The 15522-nt window shown below is 40.0% G+C and overlaps 1 protein-coding gene across 2 annotated transcripts in view; it reads right to left on the bottom strand.

The window, feature by feature from the left end:
- Positions 1-1376: 1376 nt before the first annotated feature.
- LOC103471261 (uncharacterized) overlaps positions 1377-15522 on the bottom strand; it is a 125023-nt gene continuing 110877 nt past the window's right edge. For both annotated transcript variants that reach the window (XM_008420140.3, XM_017307184.2), the window contains 10 exons: positions 12781-12914; positions 12567-12690; positions 12043-12123; positions 11777-11940; positions 11519-11675; positions 11275-11410; positions 9860-10067; positions 9601-9730; positions 8868-8954; positions 1377-5651 (listed from right to left, as the gene is read on the bottom strand). In XM_008420140.3, the coding sequence (XP_008418362.2) occupies positions 2335-5651; positions 8868-8954; positions 9601-9730; positions 9860-10067; positions 11275-11410; positions 11519-11675; positions 11777-11940; positions 12043-12123; positions 12567-12690; positions 12781-12914 (4538 nt within the window). In that variant the 3' untranslated portion in view covers positions 1377-2334. The remainder of the gene's footprint in view (positions 5652-8867; positions 8955-9600; positions 9731-9859; positions 10068-11274; positions 11411-11518; positions 11676-11776; positions 11941-12042; positions 12124-12566; positions 12691-12780; positions 12915-15522) is intronic.

The raw sequence follows: 15522 nt of genomic DNA on the forward strand, positions 1-15522 counted from the left end.
ACTTCTGCCTCCCTTGGTGTATTGTGGTGTATTTGCTCTTAAAAAAACAAAACAAAGAAAGATGGCAAAAATAAGTCCCTACATGCCACTTTAAAGTGTTTTGTGAACGAAGCTAATGAGAGATGGGAATCTGAGCTAAGAGGTGTCTAGCTGCTTTGATTTATCGTGATCTCAGTTTTCACATTATAAAATCCTGACACATTGTCAATAGTGTGCACACTTTTAAGATGCACAGTACACTTTCCATCTCCCCACACTTTGTTTGAAATCTTGTCCTCTTCCACTTAGGACTGTTCAGCTATAGGGCATTTGTGGTTGATAAAAGCTTCGGCATACACTCCAGGTCAAAAGAACTGGGCGTCTTAAAGCGAACCATTTTATTGATTTTTATCACTCAGTTCCCAGCTGCCAGAGAGATTCTGAGAAATGATCATCCGTCCTCCGGAGGGCAGACATGGATGTTTCCTTGAAAAGAGGTGCACTTCCAGGAGACGTTTGTTTTGAAACGTTTGGAGGAAATTGAATTATAGTGGCGGGAACAGACAACTAGACCTTTTGTGATCGGGTTGAATCAGGTCTGCATACATAACTGAAGGTTTAGGGCTTTTATAACTAATTCCAATTAGATGTTAAATGTGGTATAAGTTAAAGCATAACTGCAATAAGTCGTACTGTAGATGTCGATATTAAATTCATCCATTTGACTAGAAACTATAGGCCCCTCTGCAACAGATTTTATGTGATTGGTGTTTCTGAAATTTTTCCAAGAAAAGCTTATTTGCAAAATAAAAAAAATACAAATCTAATTTCTCTCTACCTGCAAAATAAAAACTGTCCCATTGGTGTTAAAAGACCAAAAAAAAAAAAGACAGTCGGTGTACCCTCCTTTGCCATGTAGCCTGAGATAATGGATTTATTTATGTTTTGCATGTATTTATTATTCCATATGGTGATGCAAGACTCTTTAAAATGTCTAAAGCTTCATAAAAATATTATAAACTTAAATATAAAGAATTTTAGAATTACTTTATTGTTTAGCATCAACTGGTTTGTATGGTTTGCTCCAACTTCAAATCATGGCAACAATAATACTTTTCCTTCAGCAGTTAAATGTGTTTTTTAAAATATATAAAAATAAACCCAGATGCAAGTAACATTGATAACATTTGGAGATATATCATTTGTCAAGGCTTAAAAATCGCTGACGTGTGGAGTAGCATCAGTGTAAAGACTGAGATAACTACATACCTCTGTCGCCACCTGGCGGTCAAATATTGAATTAACATTAAAAAACACTAAAGCAAAAAAAAAAAAAAAAAAAAAATCCATAAAGAAGAAAGTGTATTTTTCTTCAAGCAAAAATCACACAACTCATATCAAAAGCATTTAAACTTTAATAAATATTTAACATTAACTTCTTTTTCATATGTACATATATAGTACAGAAATATAGGCGATTTTTCAGATGATGTAACTTAACATGTACAAATAATACAACTTTTGAGAACTAAGAGAGAAAAACACATTGGCCCTCGGATGTTAAACTAAGAATCGTTTTTCTTTTCTATATGTATTTTTTCCATAAATAAATGCATGAGAAATATCTTAACTTTGGGCAACACTAATGAAAGAAAAGCCATTTCATTGACCAAAAAGCAGTCAGTGAATGTTTATTTCCTTTGTGTTTCAACACTTTTTATTTGGCTTTTCGGGAACTTTAAGCACCAAATATTTTCAAATGCCTGTAATAAATCTTTCAAAATTAGATTCCTGAGAACTCAGAAATGTTACAGAAAATGTTAGTTTTGGAAATAGAGCTATTCTAACACGTGTAAAAGTTTAAATCACAACCAACAGGAACTTTGTAAATGTCTAATTTTACCAGAATGACTAAAATAAAATATTTAATCTCATTCAAAATGACCATTTCAAGGGACGCTAACGTCTGAGGGGCTGGCTGCAGTCACTGGCAGTAGCTTAACACTGTAACTTGAGACAATAGGTGATGAATTCTGTTCTCCGTGTACTTAGAAAAACAATATTTAAAAAATACATTACATCTTATCTACATGGTGATTCAATTCTCAGGCTGGTTGTGAATACGGAAAACAACTTGGCTTTTCAAAGGCCCTGTGCAATATCAAACCTGTTTATTTCTCAGTACTGTGTCTAACATGCCAATTTGAACCAACTCTGCAACATTCAGCAAGACAATTATGCCCAATCTTTGATTTTCACTTGAAACTTAAGGGATGTTTCGTTTCTTTTTTTTCTCCTTTTGGGAGGCCTGATATAAAACATTGTTGGACTCAAGAAGAGTTTATCTCCGTTGTTCTATTGTTCTGTGTTGCCCCTTTTCATTCTGAGGAGAAAATTTCGCTTCTCCTCCAGAAGTTCTTGTATTCGTTTGTTCCTGGTTCGTTCTCTGAGGTGCCTTGGGATCAGATTGTTTTGAGAAATGTCACTAACTGCAACAATGACTCTGTTATCGAATGCAGCGATTGAGTTGCTCTCATTATTCTCCGCAGCATTTTGCGGAGGCTTCAAAGTGGAGATGATTTCAGGGCTTACTGTCACTTGTTCTTCCTTTGTGTGAGGGACCTCAGTGGGAACTGGGGAGGCAGGAAGGTTTGAGGTCGTTGTGGAAATGGGTATACCTGCAGGGATGTAGTCAGAAAGGTCAAGCCAGGGTGGAAAGGCTCTCTCTGTTGTGTCCTCTCCGTTTATAGTCGGGATCACCATGGAGAGGCTATCCTCCAGCACAACAGTATCTGTGACCACTCCCGAACTGCTGTAAGACTCTTTATTGCTATCACCACTTCGATAAGTCCAGCTGGTAGCTTCACCACTACTTGTCGCTGTGATTTCACTAGATGGAATAGTTTGTGTGTCAACCTCAGTGTTAATATTATGAAGTGGTGTTATGAAATCATCAGAAGGGTCTGGTGAAATGGACTCTTTCTCTGTGTCGCTGTAGTGCATGACTGGAGTTCTGCCTGTGACCGGTGCATCGCTGTTGATGAATGAAGGACCGGCTTTTGAATCAGAGTGAGACGAGCTCACCACTGTAACTTGTACAACGCTGCTGGAAGGAACCATGGAAGAAAAGACCTGATAAGGGGTGGAGGATGTGGTAAAGTAATTAGTGTTCCGTTTTTGATTGGTCTTCGTCTCCTTGACTTTATTCTGTTTAACATTGACCTTTGACTTAGCATTTTCTGAGGGGTTTTTCGGGTTGTGTTTAAGGTTGGTCTTTATTTGAGGTTGTTTTGTGAAAGTTTTCTTTGGTTCAGTTGTTTTTTTGGGATTGGCCTTTAAACTAACCTCTTTTTTAGGTGAAAATTTTGCTTTTTTCTCTGGAATGTTCTTTGTTGGAGCTGTCTTTTTAGAAGTAGTGTTTGGAGTTTTCCTTTTCGAAGGATCATTAACTACAGTAGTCTTTTTTGGAGTTGTATTTGGTGTAGATGCATTTCTGGTACCAGTGTATGGTGGATTAGTCTTTTTCGCGCTATTCTTTGGGACAGTCATTCTTGGCGTAGTATTTGCTGGAATGGACATTTTCACTGGAGAGGTTGATGAATAAATATTGTTTGGTGTATTATTTAGTGCCCTCTTTGCTGAAGGATTTGATGGGGTAGTGTTTGATGGAGTCTTCTTTGCAGTTGGCTGTGCAGGGATATTCTTTTTCGGATTTATGTTTGGCGGGTTAGTCTTTATCACTTTAGTCTTTGGTAGAATGCTCTTCTTTGGAAGACTAGTTTTTTTGGGACTGGTGCTCGGTGGGTTAGTCTTTATCACTTTAGTGTTAGGTGCAATGCTCTTCTTTGGATGTCTATTCTGTAAAGTATTCTTTGCAGTATCAGTTGAAGGAGAAGCCCCTTTTGATGTTGTATTTGTTGGAGTGGCCTTTTTCATAGTTGGGTTTGGAAGAATGTTTGTTGTGGGACTGGTGCTTGGTGGATTAGTCTTTATCACTTTAGTGTTTGATGGGATGGTCTTCTTTGGAGGCTTATCCTGCAGACTTTTCTTCTTTGCAGTACAGATTGATGGAGAAGTATCTTTTGATGTTGTATTTGATGAAGTGGCTTTTATCATGGTTGGGTTTGAAGTAATGATTTTTTTTACACTGGTGCTTGGTGGGTTAGTCTTTATCACTTTAGTGTTCGGTAGACTGCTCTTCTTTGGATGCTTTTCCTGTAGAGTTTTCTTCTTTGGAGTATGAGTTGAAGCAGAAGTCACTTTTGATGTATTTGTTGGAGTGGCCTTTTTCATAGTAGGGTTTGGAAGAATGTTTGCTTTAGGACTGGTGCTTGGTGGGTTAGTCTTTATCACTTTAGTGTTTGATGGGATGGTCTTCTTTGGAGGCTTATCCTGCAGATTTTTCTTCTTCACAGTAGGGGTAGATGGAGAAGTATCTTTTGATGTTGTATTTGTTGGAGTGGCCTTTTTCATAGTTGGGTTTGGAAGAATGGTCTTTTTGGGACTGGTGGTTGGTGGGCTAGTCTTTATGACTTTAGAATTTGGTGGAATGGTCTTCTTTGGAGGTCTATTACGTACAGTACTCTTTGCGGTAGGGCTTGGGATCATGTTTGTTGGAGTGGCCTTCTTCACATTAGAGTGTGACGCAATAGTCTTTTTGGGAGCTCCAGTTTTTGCAGTGATACTTGTTTTCTTTTGAAGATTATTCCTTGGAGGAGAATATTTTTTTGTATTATTCCGTTGTGGAATTTCCGTTTTTCCACTGTCCTGTGACGGAACCACCCTTTTCTTAGTTTGTGGCTGAATTTTCTTATCAGGATTATATTTTTGCATGGTGACTGTTTTAGTAGTGCTTTCCATTGGACTTGTCACAGGAGTGGGCGTTGATGCAAGAACTTTGGCACGTGCTGTCCCAGCTGTTGAAGTAGTTGAAGTTCTCTGTAAAAGTGGCTCTGTGATCTCAGCATTTGTATGACTAGTAGAAGGTGTTGTGATTGCATTATGAGAGATGGTTGGGAGGAAAAAAGAGCTTGTTGGGGCTGGTGGATGAGTGGGAGTTTCTTCGGTGGTAGATGATGAAGATGGGATGAAATAAAGGGTTTGAATTGTAGAAGCTGGACAATCGGTGGTGACAGAGGTTGAAAAAGTGCTGGAGGAGGGAGAACTCACTGTATCCGTTGGATGAGTGGAAATTATTGTTGAGGGTGTCAGTGAAGACTTGATGGAAAAAAGAGCTTGTGTTGTAGAGTCTTCTAAACGAGTGTCAGTAGAAGGTGAAACTGATCTTGAAAAGACAGAGGGGATGAAAGGAATGCTAGTTGCAAGTAATTGATGAGTGGGGATGGTTTTTGTTGTTCTTGGTAAAGATTCAGTGGAATCAAGGGTTATGGTTCTTAGGTTTGGGACGTGAGTGGTGGTTGAAGTCGAGGTAGCGGGGACGGCAGTTTTAGTGGGTTCAGCGGTGGTGAAGATGGTGCTGAGAATGTTCTCAGATGGAGTAGGCATGGCAGTGATGTTGACGGTGGATGTAGCGGTGGAATTGGGTTCAGGTTTGGTGCTGTTGATGGTACTGCAGGTTTTGCAGCATAATCGCCAGAAGTCTGGTAAAGAGCAGTGGCGTTGCAGAGCCTCCATACGACAGAACACAGAGCGATCTCCTTTACATGGCAGGCCTGTGAAGAAGAGACAAAGAACTCAGACTGGGAATAGAAAAGAACATGATGCAATAGGGTAATATTTCTAGGTTAAGGAATGTATCCTGAAAAAATAGATGCATTTGTGTGTGTGTAGTTAGAAAAATACAGGAGTAAAGCCAAATCATCAGCAGAGGATACAGGAAGGAAGAGAAAATTTTAAGAGCAGTCATCAAAATAATCCAGAGCATCTGAAATACAGCAAAATGATTGCCAGTCTTTAGTTGTCAGTAAAACTTTTCTTGGGTGTAAAGAACAACTGATCGTTAACTTAACATCTAACTTTCATTCTGATTGGTAGTTTAATGTCAAACTCAACCACTCAGTATAAACAAATTATGGGCTGATGTGGGTTTCAGATATTAACATTCTTAATTAATCCATATCGGAACTCCATGACAAATTTCAGCTCCCATTACCCATTGCTAAGATTATGTCAGCAAGATGCAAGGAAAATGTCAAGGTTAGCTTAGCAAAAAAGAAGACATAACTTCCAAGACCATCCCTAATACATGATGTGTATCAGTGACAAAAAAAGCTAATCAGGAAATAACTATACTGTGTCACTACAAAACAGCATATTTTCTACTGTAAAAATTCCTGCAGAGTGAAAAGTCACACTTTTTAAAACATTTTTATTGATACAACTTTGCTGTTGAGAATGACAGGAACTGAAACAATGAGATGTATGCCCCCCCCCACCTCCAGCTCATTATATAGATATATAGATTTTTTTTTTCTTAAGAAAAATAATTCAACTGTATCGAAAGTTACAAGTTCACAGTCACTTTGGTAAAACACTTGATTACTTGGAAATCAACAAGTCAATCTGTCAGTTGACTGAGAAAAGAACATGAAGTACATAAATTATATTTGCTTTTTAAAGAAAATACAGAATTTCCATGATGATGTAAAAACTGGAATGGCACATTAAGTGTCATATGAAACATTTACAAAACATTAATAAAATTTCCCTGATAAATCAAAGTGCATATAGACGCAGTGCACGTAGTCCATCTGAATGTTTCTTCGAACATTAGCCAGCCCCACGCAGCAGGCCAGTGAAGCCACGAAACAGTTACCCAAAGTATAGAATATTATAGAAGAAGATAACAGTCATGAACATTATTAAATACAGTCAACACCAATTTTATATACAGTATCGCACTGCTAGGTCTGGCATGGTCTCGTACAGTCCAACTCCAGCAGAAGGAAACCTTGGATAGCTCGCTACATAGTCACAACAGAAATATGTGATCACAATACAATGACAAGTCTGAAGTGTTCTTTTTTTTTTTTTGTTTTGTTTTTTTTTTGTTCTCCAAGATGCCAAATGTGTCAGTACCCTAGGCCCTTTTGAAAATCCTTTCCGGTAGTCGGACACTGGGCCGACGTCAGCTTGGTAGGTTTTGATGGTTGGCGGGTGTGAGTTTAAGTTGGTTTGAAGCTGCCTCTATTCCGAGTGAAACTTTGAATGAGTAAAGCCATCTCTTTCACAGATAAATGCCATTACATTCAATCCAAGATAAGGCATTGTTCATGTTCGACAAAAACATAAAGTGAGACCACTGGACGCTCTCGAAATCAAAGTTTATGAGGTATTTCTGTATCTGATCGCAGTGTGTTAAAAGCCCAAATGATTTAGCACCCTCGCACACTCGCTCGCACGTGACAAGACGCACATCCACCCTCGCACACACGTACTCGTGGACTCGCACGTGGGACAGATGCACGCTCGCACAGACGTGTCCAAACATCCAGGTGATGGATGCAAATGTGCATGACAAAACATGATCCTATCCTGAAAGAAAAAAACCAAAAAAAAACCAAGAAGCAACAGTAAAACCACTGATCCATCTGAGCGAATGGAGAGGCAACTAACTTACCAAGTCCTGCATAATATGGGTCAAACCCGTTCCCCACAAAACACTTTGCCTTTATTAAATATTTATCTGTATTCATGTAAAATCATTAAAAAAATACACATAACAGTCAAGGATCTAAGCGATCAATAGCAGTCCAAAGGTTTTAGGCAAATAAGCTACAGCTTATTCATGGTAAAACGTTATTAATATTATTGGTACTCATATAGATTTAGATTTATAGGTATATATAAATACAAATATATTTATAGATGTATTTGTTTAAAGTCTGCAAGCACAAATAAGCTGCATTTATTGAACTTTTGTATAACAGTCAAAGAGAGGATGGCTGATGAGGTGGAATGGGAAGCAACCTCAAGTGGTCAAACTACCCTGTATTTTTTTTATTTTAAATTCTTTTTTTTTTTCCTTATCAGACGTACTTCACAATTTTCAACTCCCCAGTTCACTTTGCAAAAATAAAATCAACCAAAACAAAACAAAACAAAAAGATCCCCTTATATCTTTTCACTGTGCTGAGTTCTTGTCAATCTGGAAATGGGAGCGCCATTTTCATCCCTGAATGGAACCGAGATGTCAAGATGAGCACTTTAGCAAAGATGTCCTCAGATCACATTCACAATAAAGCTTTCATATTTTTTTTTTTAGATATAAATATTTTTTTTCTATATAGATATTTATATACCATTTCAGATTTTTTTTTCTCCCACACTGACAGTGCGCTACAAAAGGGAAAAAAAAAGAAAAAAAAAAGAAAAGCCCTGCTGCGTCTCAGGTGTGGTAACCCATAACATCGCGCAAAACATGGCTGCCAAATGCAGAGAGGAGAGGGGGTTCCCTCACACATGAACGGCCCCTTTGACACGTCACAGGAGGTGTCAGCGAAAACCCGTCTGCCACTTAGAATCCTCTTCACACCAAATTTTTTGTTGATCTTTTAAGTTTTCGACTGGCCAGCGGTTACAACACAATGCTCCATAGAGGAGAGATAGATAAAGAGAGACAGAGCAAGAGAGAACCAACTAGCACACACAGGAGCCAGAGACCTCCCCCGGTCAGAGCCGCCTCAGACACAGAGAGAGAGAGAGAGACAACAATCCCCCCCCAAAAGAGAAGCGAAAGCTTTGCCGCTCGCTCATACGGGCGTGGGCACAGGCACAAGGCGCAGCAGGAAGGGCAGGTCAGGGGGCCAGCCGGGGCCGGCCCTGCAGAGACAGGAGGACAGAGATGGGCAGGGCCCAGCAGAGGACAGACATGCGGCTGCGGCTGTCGCTGTGAAGGCCGGGCTGGGAGCTATAGAGGGAGGTTTTACGTGATGAGATCCTTGGGTAGTTGGGGTTGGGGCGGGAAAGCCACTGGATCAGAATGTTGCCATTCTTGTTGAGGTCTGATGAGCCCTCTGCAAAGAGGACACAGAGACGGTAAGATAACTCAAGTGCAATAAAGGGAGTATCCTACGAAGGAGCGTCTGAGACATCACTTTCATCAGAAGTTAGGACATTTTTGCACATGTCCACGCTGGATATTTTAACTTTGACTTAGATTTTCCTTCACTTGATTGCCTGTGCCCCTTGTGGAAAAACACATGTCCATCACCTTCAGGACTAAACTAGTCCTGCATGTATGGATATAGCAAAATCTGAAGTCAAGTGGTTGGCTTTGTTCAATGAGCTGCATTTTTGAAGTAACTGCTTAGCAATTTAGCAAAAAATGTAATTTTGTTTGTCCACAACAATAAAGCAGAGAAAACATAATGCAGACACAGATGCTGCAATAGTTTTGTTTCTTTTTTTTCTTCCGAACGACTAAAAAGTCTGTTTTAATGTTAATATTTTTTTCCACTGTCCTCTCAAATGTCCATTAGGTTTATCAAACATTTGACAGTAACCTTATATACGTATTTAAGTGTAGCAAATACCAAAATGTTCATTCTGTACATTTCTGTTTCACTTCTATTGAATAAGTAACATGTAAATCACAAAGAGTAGCTCTAAACACAGTTGATTGAAGAGTTACTTGAGCAGTGGAGTTTGTTTAACACATACTGCGACATGGTTCCAGGCGACAAACTCTTATGGTGTCAGGCTTGCTGTCTAGACAGAGTCCTATGGTGTTGTCCCTGGTGTGGCACAGTGCCTGCCTCTGCTGAGTCCCGTTTCCACAAGTCACTGAACACTGGCGGCACAGGACCATAGCGTAAACACAATGCAATCAAATGTCACACATCATTTAGGAGAAATACAACATTTCTTTTAATTCAAAAAGCATTTGTTCATATTTTGTATTAATGTCTTGGGTGCGTACTTGTGACCAGGGGCCGACTCTCCACTGCGTGGGGCAGGGATATCGGTTGCAGGACCTGCGGGACTCAGGACGGTCGTCGCTGCAGTGTTTATTGTGAATGAGGCGCGTCGTGTTGTCCTCCGAAGGCTGAACACAGGTGACGGACCGTACTTGCATCCCTGTCTTTCCGCAGGGTTTACTGCAGTTCTGCCACTCTCCTGTCACCCAGCTGCAAGTGAAATACCAAATGTTTGGGAAAACACAGGGGCAGCAAATTAAGAGAATCATCTAAAAGTGGTAGAAGCTTAAAGACAGCCTGAATATACATGATCCGCTATAACGTTGTGATAACCCGGCTTGCACTATGTTGGGTTCCCCTTTGCTGTTGAACTGACCTGACCTGTCAAACCACTAGATCCCTGAAGGTGTGCTGTGGTATGCGACACCAATATGTTAGCAGCTGATGCTTCAAATCCTGTAAAGTTGTGGGGTTGGTGCCCGTGGACCTCATGCATTGGCCCAGCTCGTTCCAAAGATGCTCGACTAGATTGACGTCTGAGGAATTTGGAGGTCAAGTCAACAATTCAAACTTGTAAACTTGAAGTGAACCACCTATATTTTGTGGCAACCATCAGGGAATACCATGCATTACATCCATGTGATGCTAAAGGATGCGTGATTTATCAGCCTAGTCCCTCTTTACACTGTGGTTTGGTTCTAATGACTAGTTGATCATTGGACTCAGCAAGGGCACCGTTACTTGTCTGGGGCTTTGCACAAGAAACACACTGAGATACATGATGAATTCTGTCACTTTTCCATCAGAACCAGAAATGACGTTCAAAAGAAGACAGCTACACTACAATAGTAGCCTGTTATTGTTTCTCTCCACATGTGCCTCACTCTGACCCAGTGACTGAGCCATCCCAAGTCGATTCTTGTCACATTAACTCACATAGTTAAGGGCTCGACACATGGAAGGCCATATTGCTCCCTCTTAATTCATTTCCTGTGGGACTTGCACTCTGAGGCGACGATCTTTTGCCCTGCTCCAGCAAAGTGACTGGCGAAGTCTGTGCATGTAAAATTTTTCAGCTCCTACGCATAAACTTGCACAGTCAGGGGCTTGCGACAAGACGGTTGAAAAATGTTCAACTTTTGTCGCTGGCATCGTGTCCCATGTTGGATTTGACCACGGTGGTAATGAATTTGGCGTGTTCGTTTGTCGCTCCCCGTTTCTCGAGCCCCTTAAGCTTGTCAATTTTTCCCGCTTCTAACACATCAGCTTTTATGTTAACATGTTCCCTTCCTGCCCACGTGCAAACAGATGCCACGGTTATAAGATAGAGTTTTTTTTTTTTTTTTACTATTCCTGGCACTGGTCATAATAAACAATATTTATCTTCAATTTCCGGAAGGAATTACTGAATACATACATGGGTGGAGGGCAAGGCTTCTGGTTGCAGTCTCTTATGTCTCCTCTGGGCTTCATGTTGGACTTATTACAGAAGCTTTTGTGAACCATCTTGCTGTCAACTTTCCTTCTGCATCCATATCGCAGATACTGTTTCCCTGAAGAGAAGGGGACAGCCGATTGATAATTCTAGGATATGACAACGAAAAAAAAAAAAAACACATGTGACTACGTAGGCCGTGCGGTGATTGGCTTTTTTAACATACCTCCACCACAAGCTTTGGAGCAATAAGACCATCTCTTCGGAGCCCATTCGTAGGCACTGTCCTCTACCAGCATGTTGTCCTGAATGTTCGAATCGCCGTCCATATTCATCATGTACTTATACGACAAATTGACATCCTCGTCGCCATGCAATTTCATCTACGGGAGAGATCGGCAAAGAAAAATCTAAGGAAAACTGGTTTAATTTAGGATTTATGGTCATAAAAACCAAACTTTTAATTTGATCCTGCTGTTTGTACCATTATTAGAATTCCATGTCTGAGGGGCCCTGTGGTCTGGACGGTTTCCTTGTCGTTGTCGTTCTCATACTCCCATTCTACGCCCTTCTCTATCACAGAGCGGGACTCGGGGTAGTCGTTTTCGCCGTTCAGAAAAAATAGTCCCGATGCCACATTTTTAACAGCTGTGAATGAATGAGAAATAATAATTCTTTATAGGAAAAAAAAAAGGAAACATACACAGAACGTGTGTGACAGAAAAAGGACCAAGGGAGGGTTTCGTTTACCAAAAGTGTGTGAGGTGGCTTTCAGCTCCTGAATGAGTAAATGCCTCGCTCCTCTGGGGATTTCAAGAACTTTAAGGAAGCCTGAAATGACAGACTCAATGAGTGTTTTTTATTTTTGGATTTGAAACCTCCAGCCCCCCTTCAAAGAGCTCAATTTGTAGTTTCCAGATAGAACACCTAAGCAGAAAAAATGTCTCACTGGAAACTTTTTTATTAGTTTGAGCCTGAAAAAACAGGCTCTTCCAGGAATTCAGCTCTCATGAGCTAGATCTGCCCTGACTTCAAGAGTTAGATAATAGACTCAACATTAGCTCACGAACTTTGACGTAAAGTCTTGGCAATGTTCACATGGAAACATATGGTCAAACTTCCCTGAGGTTCAGGGTCGTTTTTAAGCATCTGCCTCTAGAGGGCGATGTTTATTTAAGCACAAGAACGCAGGGAAGACGGGAGAGAGAAAGAGAGAAAATACATTCCAGCAGTTTTTCTGCCAGGATAGAATCAAGTCAGCTTTCTCCGTTTACCCTGCTTTTTAGCAGTCCGCATGATTGTGTCTTTAAAGGTTTTACAGCTGGAGTTGTCGCCTCCGCACACGCCACACTTGTCCTCCTGCTTCGAGGAGCCCACCACGCCATCGCAGCCCACCTTCTGTTAATGGAAACCAAGGAAGCCGATGAGAATAAGTGCAGCTGTTTAACTTTGAGGCACACAAACACACACACACGTGAAGAACCTCACCTCACACTCCCCACGCACGCACACGCTGTGCGGGTCCTTGTATGAGCAGAGCGTGCCATCCAGCACCAGCTTCTCCATGAGGACCACATCTCTGGTCTCCTTTGACTGGCAGTACAGGTGGCAGCGTTTGTTAGCTAGAAAGCAAACATATTTTCATATTGAATAATAAAAATAAAAGCTCAATTTTACCCTGATTACATAATCGCATTAGTTTGCACTGTTAGTCCCATAATTACTCATACCAGCGCAGATTTAAAATCATCTTTAACTTGACCAACACGTTTTCTTTCTGTCGAGAAAGGATGCACGATGTGCCAAAGATTTCAGCAGAAAAGTTTGAGTTTGACTTCTACTGAAAATTAAACAACATATCTGAAATTAATACGACTGTGAGTTAGCGGTAAAATTCAAAGTTGTGCAGGATTCAGAATTGACTATGCTGCTGTGAAGCATCTGAATAAAAATTATTAATTGAAAAAAAAACATTTAAATATACATTTTTTTTCCTCACTAAAACTAAAGAGCTTAGTAAAAACTCATGTTTGCATATTTTGTCAGCTCAAGACAAATGAAAGGGGAAAAAAAGCAATTTTTAGTTGTCCTGAGGTTCCAAAGCCAACGGTATGAAGTCATGTTGAAACACTACAAGAAATTAAACACTGTTGAAAACCATGAAGGAGGTGGCTGCAAGTCATAAGTGACACCTTCTCACTGCCAAGGCTGATAGTGCAAGAGGTGAAAAAGCATCCTAGGAACAAGGTCGTTGTGAAGAACGTGGGGCGTGTCGGTGGCAACACCTCAGTCTGATGGACTGCTGGACACCATCGATGTGGAACAAACAAAGGCTATTCTTAGACTTAGGCCCACAAAAGCCCACTTGGCTTTTGCAAAATCTCACCGAGGCAAGGAACAAGATGTTTTGATCTTCTGTTTCATGGCGAGATGAAACAAGTTTAGTTATTTAGCCACAATCAAGTATTTTATTTGGCAAACAAAAGAGAAACACTCAAACCCAAGGATAGCATTTGCAGCCTAAAGTGTCAGTGGGAACATAATGATTTTGGGGGTCATCCATATCAAGATTCTCAACAAGAAGTTCAGGCAGTCCACAGACGAACTTGGTCTTAGGCAACACATATCTAAACTAGAGAAGAGAAGGTTTACCAACTAAAATATTAACAAATTGGAGGCGCAAATTCAGAAAGCTGATTTGACTGTGATAGACAGTCTGTTGGGGGGGCAGTTTCCCATGCAGGTAATGGCAAAGAGGCCTTCCAACCTCAAACACTTGGAGCTCGTAACCCAAACCCAGTATGAAAAGTCAAAGATATTTCATTTCATTTCATTTATTTATTTATTTCGGACAGACATTAAAAACAGTCAAAAAAGAACAAGAAAACAAAATAGAATGAGACAAACTTAAGAAATAAAATGTAAAACAAATTATTTTGCCCATATGACATGCAATTTTATATTTTCTGTTCGAAAAGGAGCAGGTAGAAGATACATCTTATAATATCCTGCCCCTTTCATACTTGTCGATGTATTATCAATTAACTTTCAGAACATCAACAAGAGACAACTTGTTTCCATTTTTCATTATGTTTAACTATGTACCATTATTTTAAGTACTATTTATATAATCATTTACATTATAAACTATTAAACATGTTATATAGCATATTTTGAAAAGAGTTCTGCTTTAATCAATTTTTTAAACTGGTTTACATTTGTAATTTTTTTAATCTCATTATTCAATCCATTCCAAACATTTACTCCACACACAGATAAACAAAAACTCTTCCTGGTTGTTCTAATAGGTTGTTTTTTAAAATACCCTTCACCTCTTAAATCATAACCACCCATTCATACTGGGTGAATAGTAAATAAGTAAGTAATAGCAAAAAGCTTGCTGGTAACTATGTTAAAACATAACTTTAAACCTAAATCACTAAGGGGTACGAATAAGTCTGGTCTTAAATGTTTGTAAGTAATAATCTGAATGAGATCTTGGTGAGTCAGCATAATGATGAGTCTTATTGTGCCTCTTAGTCACACTACAACTACAGAGACAAAACCTGGCAGACCGTCCCCGTGAGAATGAACACTCCTACTTTATCACACACACACACACACACACACACACACACACACGCACGCGCACACACACACACACACACACACACACACACACACACACCCACACACACACACACACACACACACACACACACACACACACGCACACGCACACTCGCACCCCTTCTCAAGCATACACACACACATACACACACACACCCACACACACCAAGGCCTCTGGCCAGCAGCCAGAGACCTTGTCTTTTAGAGCTTTGACTCTAATGAACAGGTGGCAGACATGCAACTAATCTACCTCAGCTTGCTTCACAAATACTGGTATCCCTGGTAAAGACGTGTGAAAAGCCTTAAAATATCTCTTCAAATTTATCAGTCTTTTATTGCAGTAGCATACAGTAAGTTTACACAGAATTAATTACTTTGAGTACATTTACTCAGAGGGAAAATAAAGCTCGTATTCAAAAGTGATTATTTTAAACAAAATCAACTGCGGCAAAAGCATTGGTAAATGAACAGGTCGAGTCTTTTCACCAGGTCGGTGCATTAAGAGATTGCCATCTTTGTCTATTCCTGTTTGCTTAATCACTCTAAGAGTCCTTGGTCCTCTCTCATTCTCTATTGTCTTCAGCTCTCACCACAGGTTTT

The sequence above is a fragment of the Poecilia reticulata genome, chromosome 10 (assembly GCF_904066995.2).
Source record: "Poecilia reticulata chromosome 10, P_reticulata-male-v2, whole genome shotgun sequence".
Lineage (NCBI taxonomy): Eukaryota > Metazoa > Chordata > Actinopteri > Cyprinodontiformes > Poeciliidae > Poecilia > Poecilia reticulata.